This window comes from Acipenser ruthenus, chromosome 1, assembly GCF_902713425.1.
Source record: "Acipenser ruthenus chromosome 1, fAciRut3.2 maternal haplotype, whole genome shotgun sequence".
NCBI lineage: Eukaryota > Metazoa > Chordata > Actinopteri > Acipenseriformes > Acipenseridae > Acipenser > Acipenser ruthenus.
This window is the reverse complement of record NC_081189.1, coordinates 109,689,863-109,702,272: the sequence shown is the minus strand read 5'-3', so window position 1 is coordinate 109,702,272 and position 12,410 is coordinate 109,689,863. Positions and strand designations below refer to the sequence as shown.

Sequence of the window (12,410 nt, the reverse complement as noted above, 5' to 3'; positions counted from 1 at the left end):
AAATTGAAACTTTCTTTACCAAGACAGACATTCTATTCAAAGGCCAGGTTTCCTCAGTCATGTGCTGAGATTACACTACCTTTAGTGGCGATGGAGGAGAACTGAAGCTTCAATGCTAACTCAAAGTTCATAATTAAATTTTTATTGGAAATACTGGTGCTTATCTACATTTTTTTTGCAGCAGCTGTGTGTAGCTGTGTAACCTTGGAGTCAAGCTGAAGCAAATTTATTTTACTCAACATCATCACATTGTTTACCAGGTTAGGGGAATGTTCAAACCAGGATTGAGATGCAAAAAGTTAGTGTATTGATTTAGAGTAATAACAAACTGGATTATCCCACCACATAAACAATATATACAATCACATTATGAGGGGCTTCTTTACAACAGAATGGGTTTCGGTCACAGAACAGAACAGAATACAATTGACATTAGTTTTCCGTTTCATCAAGAATCAGTATTCAACATACTTTCAACTGTTGCCTCTCAGCCACATGGATCTGCGCCTCTGCCATTGTCTTCTGGTACAGCTGCTGCAGTCGATCGAGTTCTTGTGAAACAGACTGCCACAACTCCAGTGCCTGTTCCTTTTCCTAATGAAAACAGAAAACAATCTCAAGTTATAGAGTTTGATATGTTCACCCATAACTTCAAAAGCTATTTTTGATAAAGCTTACAAGAAACTGATGAAAGCAGGCATATTCCGATACCCTCAACAAACTTGTGGTAAAGAATGTTGCTACTAAGTTATATCATAACTTGATAAGCGGTTCTCTAAATACAGAGTAAAACTCTCAAGTGTGACACACATGCTTACAATTTTAACACTATGTTAAACTTTAAACCAAAAAAATAAATACTTTGTTCACTGCATTATTCTAATGTTAGCCTTCTGTGTGCATTCTACTTTCCGAACTTGCTGACTGTCCTGTTTGTTTGCATTACCCAAAGGCAACAATAAAAAAAACTCCACCCCTCTGGACTCTGCTTGCCACTCCGCTAGTCATAAACAGGCACACTGATGCTACTTCTTGTTATGGTAAATAGAGAGGGAAAGTACAGACATGTTGAGAGCTAGTTAAAAATACAGGTCCACTCATTATTCTCAGGATTACCTTTCACACCAATGTGTAATCATTTAATATCACCGGCACAGTGCAACATAAAAAAATAAGTGCCTGTCTACTGCCAGCTTTGCCTTACCTGATTAGACAGTTGTATTTGTTCTTGGAGATTAGTAATGACTCCACCTTCAGGAAGAGAATCGCTTTCAAGGCCAGATCCAGAAGGTAGGAACTGTAATTGTTTTTCTATCGATTCCCTCAATTCTGCATGAAGCCTTTATACAACAAATACATACATTGAAATATCAATAATTCAGACATGCGATTACCATGCCCAGTAATCAACATCAAGATGTTGAAAGTATGCTTTAAAGCTCTATTTCAAAATGGGAAACTGTGTAGTGTAGATAATCTTTTAGAAGTAAATTAATGAAAAACAAAAGTGATTAGATTTTTCCGTAAGGAAATGTGGCCCAATGGATCAGAAATAGGCTTGCTACTTTTCAATATTAATCAGTAAAGCTTGTTAAACGTCGAATTCCCAAAAAATATGAGTTTGACTGAAATTAATTTATATATGATAAATGTGCTATTTTTTATTTTCTCACCAAAAATAATCATTTAGAAATCTCTAGTTTGTGTAGTTTTTATACTTGCTGTCTGTCCCTTCTCCGTTCTGCTTTGAATGGCTGGGGGTCGCTGTCAGTCATCTCAGTGGTCCATTAGTACTGTAGTTTCACCCTGTTCTGACAGATCTCATTGACTGAAGCTGGCTACAGCGCCTGCCATTCAAAGTGCCTACTTTGAAATTAGCGGGTTAAGGTGTACGTAAGCTTTTACTTTAGGTATACGGTGACAGTTACTAGTTTGATTTGAAAATGGAGCGCAAGAGAAAAACACTTAATGAATATTGTGCAGAACACCCTGCCCGACGGCTGAAGTCTCCACGGCAGGACATAGCGGGCCTGTCTGCCTTGCCTGTGACTCTGTGTCTGGCTGTGCTAAAGCAGGAGAGGGGAAGCTCAGACTCCGAATAATAACTTAGTTCTGTTCAACTATCTAATGTTTTGTTCTGTGCATATTATTTCTACTCATAAATTTATGCTATAAAAGGTATGTGTAATACACTTTTATATGCTGCGTTTACTACAGTTTATTTGAGACTATTTTTAAATGTATAGCTCAGCTGTGACCAAATGTTATTTTAATTATTTCAATGTTGGTAACCATGGTTTTGTTGCATGTTGAATATGATAAAGGGGTTTCACTAAATGAGATGATTTTCAATGGCATAAAAAGTCTTTTTTTTTTTTTTTTTTTTTTTTAAACATAAAGGTTGATTTCACTCATTCTCTGCTTGAATTGAAAAATAAAGATCGAAAAAATGGTAAATTCTTTCTAAAATAAACGGCGATATTAATAAAAAAAAAAATCGAATAGTAGCAAGCCTATTCATAAAGAACTAATAACTCGATCAATCACAGCAATATTCTGGTGTTAGTATCTACCGTGAAAGAAGCTTGCTTTAAGGAACAGCAACTGTTAACTGCTGCTTACCACAGAATAGGGGCTTGAACTTTTTAGTTTTTATTTTCCAAATCTCTACCTCCCTTTAAATGTTAAATTAGTAGTTGTTAAGCTGTCTCTGCATCCTAAAAGAGAAAATGATTAATAACAAGCTGGGTTTAAGATATTTTTATTTGCTACAAATCAAGGAGATTTTAAAATGTTGGACTTGCTGTCAATTAGGATGCGATTAGCAATTAACGTAACTTGTCACGTCTGTTTGAAATAAAAATGAAGCGAAACAGAATCAGGCTGTCAAGATATGAAGGTAAAAACCTGCAACATTGTTTTGTAATTAACATATTTTTCTGGGTTTAATTGGGAAAAAGAAATCAACTCAAAATAAGTTTAAAGGGATGTCATGTGATCAAAAATAAAACCTGAAAACTTCAAGCCCTACAAATGAATAAGTGTCATCACATTTGCATTTATTGTTTTGTGAAGGGTCTTAGATTATGATATTTTTAAATGGTGCACTAACAACGCCTGAGAGTTTGTCAGTGACCCATTAACACATTGTGGGGTCTATTCAATTAATTGAAATCTCTAAATAATACCCTCCCTGGTGTTTCCCATATTTTTAAAGAGACAGAAATACAATACACTAAAAAGACACACAAGCATGGTTTGATTTTAATAATTCTCTCAGTGGCAGCACTTAGATCAGCTGCTATTTAGATTGATAGATCCCTGTGTTTCAGCACCTGACTGGCTAGAATTATTTTTAATGCCATTGACACAATTAAGAAAATAATTAACACGGAAAGCTTGTCTTTTATGCCTCAATTGGTTGTATCTCCATTTTCTTTCTTGAAGAACAAACCAATACATGTAGAAGTCAAACAAGTAAAACATGTTTGCTATTCATGTTGTGAATACAGTTATGGCACTGGTGAATGTCTGTAGGGTGTCTGAGCCACATAAACAACCACACTGGCACAAATCAAGGGCCCTGCCATCTTATGCAATTATGAAAAGATTACAACCTTTAGTGTTAAATGATTGTGAAAATGCCAGAATGACACCAAACACTGAATGAATAAACAGTACCTTTCATTTTCTTTTATTACTTTTTCCAGTTTCAGCTTCATCTCACCCATTTGTGCCTGTAGGTACAAAAATCAAGAGGTAAAATAAAGTGCTACACAAGACCAATTTCACTTTAAATACAAGACATGTCCTTATCACATGATATGTGCATAATGTGTGGTTTACATTTATTGAAAATGTATACATTTGGAACACATGCACAGGCTAAAAGCCTATTAAAATCCCCCAATTAAAATGACCAGTATCTATTAACAAACTAGTGATTTAACCTTGTAGTACTGCAGCTGCTCACTCATGTCTTCCACATGTCTGTCATATTCTGCTATGAGGGGTGCCATGAGGCTAAAAAATAAATACATATGTTAATACATTTTAAAAATGTGACCACAGCATAATGAATCAAATATTAACATGTAGTTACATTGTCTGTCATAACTGTACATACAAAATAAGACCCATCAGTATCATAAAGATGTGACGGGCATCTCTGTCTAGCCCCAAACACTTCCAAAAAATGGTGTTAAAGATGGTCCCTACTACGTTTCATCACAATTGGATAAGTGTACGCTAGATTCCCCATATACATTTCTGAAGTCACCTTTTGTCTGTGAGCCAAGTAGCAGGGGATTCGTTTTCTCCAAGTAATCCTCCCTAAAATTAAACATTTTTTTTGAACATTAGCTTTGAATAGCTTTAAAAATAACCACTTTAATACAAACAAACTAGGCAGGACGATGTTAAGAAACACAACAGGTATACAATGGGAGGTGTTCACATAACTAAACCACAAAATGTACTCGAGTGAAATACAAATCCCCTGCAAAAGAGTAGAACTATGACATGATAATACTGTGACCTAGATAGACATTATGTTCTAAATATCGGTGCTCAGCTTAAACTTAGGTACAAGCGTCTCCACTATATCCTCATTGCCAGGATTTGGATTCCTGCAGGAGATATCAGTTGGATACACAGAGATGTACACACATCATATGAAAATGAATCACTAATCACAGTGGTATTGTTTTCCAACACATGTATTTGCTTATATTTGTAATTATTTATTTATTTATTTTAAGAATGATGATCACTTCAGCTACAATGAGATTTTGTTAACTTTGTGTTTTAACTTTGTTTTGTTTGAGGTTTTTTTTAATTATTTTTTTTTTTTTTTTTTTTTATAGATTGTAAAAGTTTTATTGCCCTATGTGGTAGTTTCTCACAACTTTAACTACACAATTAACATTTTGACCTAACTGAAAATACAAAGAAACCTAATAAATCATGGACTGCACCGTTTCCACAAAACTACATTTTGAAGACAATAAAGCACAAGAAGTACCTCAATCTTGGCCCAAGATCTGTAAAACAATCTGGCCACTACAACGAAAATACTGCTTCTGACATTAATAACATAGAAGATGAAACACGCTTTACTTGAGTACCTGTGCAGATGCTGAGTGGGTATGACGTCCTTCTTGGTACTGTCGGAGAACAGAACTCAGCCTCTGCACTGAAATATCAGTATGACTTGTTAACTTACAAACGACAATTACAAAAATAAAACACTCATGCAAAACATGTAGAATAGATAGATTTTACAGAAAGTAAAATCATTTCATAGATTCTGTATCCTCAGAGTATTGCAAACTCCCCCTCATTGTGCTACAATTGCCTTGGAATGACTTTGTAAATTGAAGCAATCACCATACCCATCCAATCTTTGGACTCTTTGAGACTGTCAGCAAAGGCTTGAGGTGCTAATTACAGCAAGTTGTGGGGTGTTGGTTTTGCAGGATTCTCCCTAGACTCCATTCCAGGGAAGGAGAGTACTGGACTTGTTATTTCTAATTTGCAGAATGAGCCAATTTCAATTACTCCCATCAGCCAGTAATTGAGGTTGTTTAAAACAGCAGGGTGAGCACTCCCTGACATGGAGTCTATAAAAGAACAAGGAAATAATTTATCCACTGAGTACTATGATAAGACCACTAACTAATTTCACTTGTGACCTAAATCGCTTCCGCAATAACGTAATAATTTTAAATATTTGTATATAGTATAGCGTGCACGGGGGAAGGCAGCAGCAGGGCTGGTAGGTGACGTAATCACACTGGCACATAAACCCGATATATCGGCGCTATGCTTTAGTGCCAGAGGTCCCGGGTTCGCGCCCGCCATCCGCCTGTGTGTGGATTGCCTCACTGTGTGTGATGCGCCTGCCTGCGTTAACCGAGATCGCTACAATATTTACATTAAAATGTACCACACCTACCTGGAATTAAGGAATTAAATACATTGTAAAGCTTACCTTCGTCCCTCAGGAACTCCACTTCTGATGCTGCCATTTCTTAGTTTCTTCAATATGATGTCACTTTACAGTTATTCATTCACAGGGACATGTATCTGTTTCAACAAATAAATTACAGTATTCAATTAAACTATTAGGTACATAATATTTTAAGCCAAGTCAATTAGTCTGTAGTAGTAATGGTATAATTTGTGTTGCATCAAACTAGAATCATTTAGATCTGATAATAAATACATTTTAATCATGAGAAAAATAAAAGCTGTACTGACGCTTAGTAGTATTTTGAATTGTGTCGCCCCAGTTGCATAACATTGAATCTTTGAGAGCAAAAGCTTTTAGATAAATATATTTTACAACAAACTTACATATTGAAACTACTAGGTAAATCGTTACTTTTTTCAGTTCTAAATTACCATATGATTCATGTAATGTTACTCTCCTCAGTTTACTTATAGCTCCCTTTCTAGCAACATAATTTTAGCTGCTTTTAATTCGTATTTTTTTTTTAGAAATAAGTCGTTACCGTCTGTCCACCTGTGTAAATAATGTGCTACACTATACACTTACTGCTAAATTTCCTGCAACTAACATGCGACACATTTTACATCTGCTGTATGCTGCCTTATAATAACGCACAAAACAATGTTTTGCTGTAGGTCTGTTGCTGACAGAGTCGCCTGTTTCCCATAGTAACCAGAGAACCCAGATCAAGCAGCTTACCACAGAGCACTGGGAATAGCACTTGAATAACTGGCACGCTCGCCATTTTAACACATGTTAAAAAACTAAATCAACAGATCCGATAAATGTATTAGATTCCACAATTTAACTGTTTGTATGACCACATATACATTACCACATAACGAAATGATTACCGTCTGAGTCTTTCTAAACTTCTTCCGCCGCCTGGTTTGAAGTAAACGCCAATCAAAAACAGTTCAAGGGAGCTCAGCGGAGTAACAACATAATTACCCCCACTGGAAACAAGGAAATGGTTCATTTTCTTTGCAGCGCAGTTTACAAACACACTTAATTTAAAATGTAAGTATAATGGTCAAATACTTGTTTTAAGTACAAATAAATAAATAAATAAGAAGATATTTGTTGTCGTTTTCTTTGGATTGAAATGGTCTTCTGTTTCCGCAGTGCCTACAAAAGGGAAATGAGGAATCAGCACCTCCGGTCACATTTTTGTAAAATAACAAAAACTATTCCCTGCCAAACATATGCTACTTTAGATGTGTAATGGCTGCAGTACAGAATACTGACCTTAGGTTTGGGGTTTCGGTGGTGGGAGAGGATTATTCATTGTTTTATTAACAATAATATGATAACCAATCAGAGTGCAGTGTCCTGACAGGAACATTTCGTGGTGCCTGCTTTGTAAGGTTCTGTTTCCGCGATAAGAATTTTGAGTTACCACCCGGTGCACTAAATTATTACTCCGCTGATCATGTGAGTTTTATTGGGTTTTGCCAGGGTAAAGTTTAACGTTTTATCTGGGAACATCTGGACGTATAGTTGCTGTTATAGTAAGTGTTTAATTCATTTATAACCATTTTTATTTTGTCATCGGAATAAACTTAATTTAACACAAATCAGAATAGTTTCTACGTTTTGAAACATTGGCAGACTTACTTTGCAATTAAGATTCGGCTAGATGTATAAGCAGAAAAACAGAACAAATAAAGATAATTAGTTTTTCTTCTATTCACATTCCAGCGCATTCAGATAAAACTTTTAAAAGTACCACAATGCATAGCGACGACACTGTGTCAGCACCTCCTGTGACAAATATCATTGCAAGGTTTCAAGTCAGGCTGCCAGAACTTTTTTTCCAAATACCTGTGACATTTATGTTATAGAATGTGAATAACTAGTATGCTTTTGCACCCTCTATGTCTGGACATGTGAATACGTGCAGGCACACCGTTACAATTTCCTAAAAGTTCACAATAAAGTGGCCACACCTTCTATCTGTAACATGAATACCAAACCGTATTATTATTATTATTATTATTATTATTATTATTATTATTATTTATTTCTTAGCAGACGCCCATATCCAGGGCGACTTACAATTGTTACAAGATATCACATTATTTTTTTACATACAATTAACCATTTATACAGTTGAGTTTTTACTGGAGCAATCTAGGTAAAGTACCTTGCGCAAGGGTACAGCAGCAGTGTCCCCCACCTGGGATTGAACCCATGACCCTCAGGTCAGAGCCCTAACCACTACTCCACACTGCTGCCCATATCTCAATTTGTGGTGTTCTTTTTTTTTGACCTAACATTCTCCAGGGTACTTTATAAAGAAACAGCAGTGTCATTTCAGTGCATTTGCTATTTCCTTTATTCAGATGGATTTTGCCATTACACACACATGGGATAGTTTGGCAGTACACCATGACCCAGTGACCCTGAAGCTGACAGCGGGAGATGGAGGGTTGGCAATGGAAGTTCAAGCTCCATTTTTTAATGATCCTCCAGCACCAGCAGGTGCCCCAGGAGAGCCTTTTCCTGGCCTCTGGGATTATGAAGGTACTTATTTACACAACAGCGAGCTTCTCCTGAAAAGGACTGAACATTAGTGGATGCTTGTTAAACTGCTGCAGTGTGTTTTCCTCTCCATTCAGTGATATAGGCCAGGTGCCTTTTCACACGCAGATATCCGTTTGATAAGAGATGCAATTCCCATTACATTATGCCCCCGCGATTGAGCTATAAACTCCAACAAGTTAACAAAATAGTTGTGCATAACAAAAAATATCCCTTTGGGATAGCATTATGCTTAGATTTGTTTGAAAGATTTTAGTTTTGAAGTATCAGCTTTTTAATGTTGTTGGGATTTTCTTTCAAGATGTACATTACATTTACGTATTTTTTTTTACGTACATTTCAGTTGTTGAAGCTTTCTTCTTAAATAGTACCACAGAACAATACTTGGAGGTTGAAGTCTGTCCGTAAGTTTTTCAACATTGTACTATCCTTTCCAATATGGTTATGTTGCTGAATTTGCCTTTTCTTTCATTTTATTTAAATTCAAGATTAACAAATTCTGTTCAGAAAAAAATAGTTTGAATTATTGTGTTGTGTTTTACAGTCATGGGCAGCATTTATTGTTATTACTCTCTGGAAAAAGGAATGCATGGAAAGTAAGTTTATTTGTTTATTTAACATAAACAGCGTTAATTAGAAATCACGTAACAGTAATTGAACTGTAAAAGATACAATAACATGAAAGAGAACTGGTGGAACTGCTTGTTCACACATACACTTTTAGCTGCTTGGGATCGCTCTTCCAGTGTTGATGAAGCCTGGTATCATTGTCTAGATTAGTAGAACTGCTCACCCAAGTTTGATTAAATGAATGCCATCATGGTGACCTCATTTTCATTGTTCTGCTAAAGGCAGTTGAAGGCTTATCTTGTGATCCACTGTATCAGATTTTGATGAATCTATGCATGGCATCTCTCATGAGAGATATGATTGTATGTGCTGTGGATGCTGGTGACCTACTTGGTCAACTCTTCACATGGTACTGCCACCTGTAATGTGTTATTTATATCTTTGGCAGGAGCTGTATATGACTGGCATACCTTTTTTCTTAGATCACTGTTATAATTACAACTGGTGAACTAGATGATGATTCATAAGCATGCAGTGCATCAAGAGGTGTCCCCTTATGTTGCTTATAAGTAACTCTTACCTTCCTGTTTAAGCAAGGGCTAAACTTAGCATATGAAGCTTCCATTTATGGGGACAAATGGAAAGGGAAAGCACTCCTTCCCTGGAGCTATTTTCCCCCCGGCGTGGATAAAATGAATTCATATGCAATTCATGGATCTGGCAATGGAAGGACTTATGAAGCCCTGTACCCAATACTGAGAGAAGAGATCAAAGAGAGGCAAGGGCCAGACTTGTGAGTATTATATCAGAATACATATAATACATCAATACTACTGTGTTATTTTATAAGTAGATGATTTGTTGTTTTCTTACTACAGTTAGTCACTATCCACACAACACAAATTATACATGTTTTAAATAGATCCCATTATTTTCCATCAAAGTATTTTTGTAATTATTTTATTGATTTTAACTCTGAACTCTTTCCATGTTGTCTGCATGATAGGTGCACCCTTTGTCACACGTAAAAGTTGATTCAAGATGTGTAAATAAGTGTCTAGTTTTAGATGTATGCACACTGTTGCTCTAATAACATTCTTTTGTGTCTTTCTCCTAAGCCATCGCCTGGAATACTTCCAAGATTTCAGTATCAAAGACATTATGGGACCGAACTGGATGCAGCCTGAATCAGAACTCTGGAAGGAATGCTGATGATTAGCCAAAATGATGATAATTCATTCAATTTATTAATCAGGATAGTCAAAGTATTCTTTTCCAGCAAACATATAATAACAATAAATACATTTGCTGTACTTTGCCTATCCTCTTCCACTATCCCTGTTTGAACAAAGTGACATGGGAGGCGACCTGCCATAGAGAATGCCAGTCAGAATATATTTTAGTCTGACTATAGCAACCACAGCATTTGGCATTTTAGAGGAAACAGGAAGTACAGTATCTGACCAAAACTGGGGAAAATGTGTCCCATTGAGTAAAAGCATCGATAATAATCATATCACACACACAGTGTTGAAGGGATTAGAAATAATAAGAACACCAATCATAAAAATAATGCATGATTCAGACAGACCAAATCAGCAGAAAGGAGAGTTTATTTCTGAATGATTCTCTGGCGCCACCTTGTGACCAAGAAATGAGAAACTGAAATAAAGCTTAACTTAAGTAACAGTGAAGAGGCGATGTCTGTTGTGTTTCAAAGGTAATTGGTTGTATCAGGAATCTGAATTCCAAGAAATAACAAGGAATACTACGTCTATCTTATAGTCTGCGATTGAGTGCTTGTTAAATGCTGGTTGGATCATTGTATTTAATTAAAAAAAAAACGCAGAGGGTCTGGTTTCAGTGCTGCTCAAGATCTGTGAAAACTACAGAAAGAGGTTGTAGATGTTATTTGAAGGCCAGCACTGTGGCCAAATGTTTATGTTAATAAAGATGGTTAATTTTACATTTTTGATAAAGCTATTTGTACAATTGATCAAACAGTATTGGATAAAAACCCTTTCTGGCATGTTAGCTTATTTTACAAACCCAAGTGCACTAAAGACATGCACACGCTCTGCTTTGATTTTCAAACCCTTCACACAAGGTAATTACTGGTATTTTAGACCCACCACTGTTTAGATCAGCTGAATAAGACTGTTTTAGAAAAAAAGATAAAGATATACCTTCTTGCGTAGTTTGTTACTCACAACGGTATAAGAACATAACGTGTGGTTATAGCTAATGCACCTCCATTTGTTATGAAGATATCTTTTGTGTAGTTTTTGTGTTGCAGCAAACATGTACTTTAATTTTGATCAGTTTAAGAAATCCGTGTTTTACATACATTGCTTTCAGGTGTTCTTTTACTGTATCATTTCTTATGTCAATTCATGTCAGCATTGTCTTTGGAGTCAAAGCATGTATCCGGCTGGTCATGACAGGAAAGTAGGCGTTGAAGTGGTGGGGAGAATCTCCCTGTCTGTCTGATGAAAGCAAGGCAAACAAAGATTTATTTATCCTAGTGTGGTACCAGATATCAAAACAAAAACAATGAAAATCTGTGGTTGCTCTAACGTATGCTCGACAGGTAAAATTAATGTCATTTTTTTTTAAGTAGCTTAAAAAACACAATAACTGATGACAAGGATATAGTGGAGCTGCCTGTTCACACTTACACTTTTTAGCTATATCTTGGAATCTGCACTTCCTGTTGTGATGAAACCTGTTTGTCATCTAGGTTAGGCTAAGTAGAACTTCTTACTTAAGTTTGATTAAACGTTACCATAACAAATAACAAATAATTCCATCATGGTGAACACGGTTCTGCTGAGGGCAATTGAAAGCTATATCTTGTGTGTATATATATATATTTCATTTATATAGTGCTTTTTAGAAAAAAAGCATTGCAAAGCACTGTACAGTACATAGCAGAAAAAAAGAACAAACCACAATACATTTGTATAGCATTTCACACATATAACTGCCACAGTCAGACCACTTAAATAACGGTATACATATAATAATACAAAAGCAACAATTTTAAAGTTACATTAAAACCCACTAAGATAAGAAAGCCAATTTATAAAAGTGTGTTTTTAGTCTTGACTTGAAAACTGTAGCGGTCACTGCTTCCCTGACAAATGAAGGCAGAGCATTCCATAATTTTGGATCTCTACAAGAAAAAGCCCTACCTCCCGTGTTGCTTTTGTTGACTAGGAATAACCAGCAGCCCCGCATCCTGTGATCTCAGAATGCGGTTTGGAAGATATGTGGTCAGTAA

General features: G+C 36.0%; 2 protein-coding genes across 7 annotated transcripts in view; one reads left to right on the top strand and one right to left on the bottom strand.

Moving 5' to 3' along the window:
• Positions 1–7,364, bottom strand: part of sclt1 (sodium channel and clathrin linker 1) — a 29,330-nt gene extending 21,966 nt beyond the window's left edge. The window contains exons 1-8 of one of the 5 annotated variants that reach the window (XM_034035043.3): positions 7,262–7,364; positions 5,993–6,087; positions 5,127–5,194; positions 4,280–4,332; positions 3,951–4,023; positions 3,682–3,737; positions 1,205–1,340; positions 472–594 (exon numbers count right to left, since the gene is read on the bottom strand). In XM_034035043.3, the coding sequence (XP_033890934.3) occupies positions 472–594; positions 1,205–1,340; positions 3,682–3,737; positions 3,951–4,023; positions 4,280–4,332; positions 5,127–5,194; positions 5,993–6,029 (546 nt within the window). In that variant the 5' untranslated portion in view covers positions 6,030–6,087; positions 7,262–7,364. Of the gene's footprint in view, positions 1–471; positions 595–1,204; positions 1,341–3,681; positions 3,738–3,950; positions 4,024–4,279; positions 4,333–5,126; positions 5,195–5,992; positions 6,088–6,559; positions 6,672–6,712; positions 7,087–7,261 lie in introns of those variants that run through there. The other 4 variants (XM_034035042.3, XM_034035041.3, XM_059033740.1 and 1 more) reach the window with 4 other exon arrangements.
• Positions 7,349–11,093, top strand: c1h4orf33 (chromosome 1 C4orf33 homolog). Of its 2 annotated transcripts, none has more exons than XM_059033759.1 (6): positions 7,349–7,447; positions 8,359–8,539; positions 8,901–8,961; positions 9,102–9,153; positions 9,721–9,920; positions 10,246–11,093. In XM_059033759.1, the coding sequence occupies exons 2-6, from the start codon at positions 8,359–8,361 to the stop codon at positions 10,337–10,339; spliced, it is 588 nt and encodes a 195-aa protein (XP_058889742.1). In that variant the 5' UTR covers positions 7,349–7,447; the 3' UTR covers positions 10,340–11,093. The 2 variants fall into 2 exon arrangements, with proteins under 2 accessions (XP_058889742.1, XP_033890936.1); XM_034035045.3 differs by having other exon boundaries at positions 7,371–7,524.
• Positions 11,094–12,410: the final 1,317 nt, after the last annotated feature.

What these genes read in the sequence shown, in the direction of transcription:
- c1h4orf33 (XM_059033759.1), top strand. Translation starts at nt 8,359, where the DNA reads ATGGATTTTGCCATTACACACACATGGGATAGTTTGGCAGTACACCAT. An exon ending in TTGGAGGTTGAAGTCTGTCC is followed by an intron (nt 8,962 to 9,101) that starts GTAAGTTTTTCA and finishes TGTGTTTTACAG; the next exon opens with TCATGGGCAGCATTTATTGT. An exon ending in GAGAGGCAAGGGCCAGACTT is followed by an intron (nt 9,921 to 10,245) that starts GTGAGTATTATA and finishes CTTTCTCCTAAG; the next exon opens with CCATCGCCTGGAATACTTCC.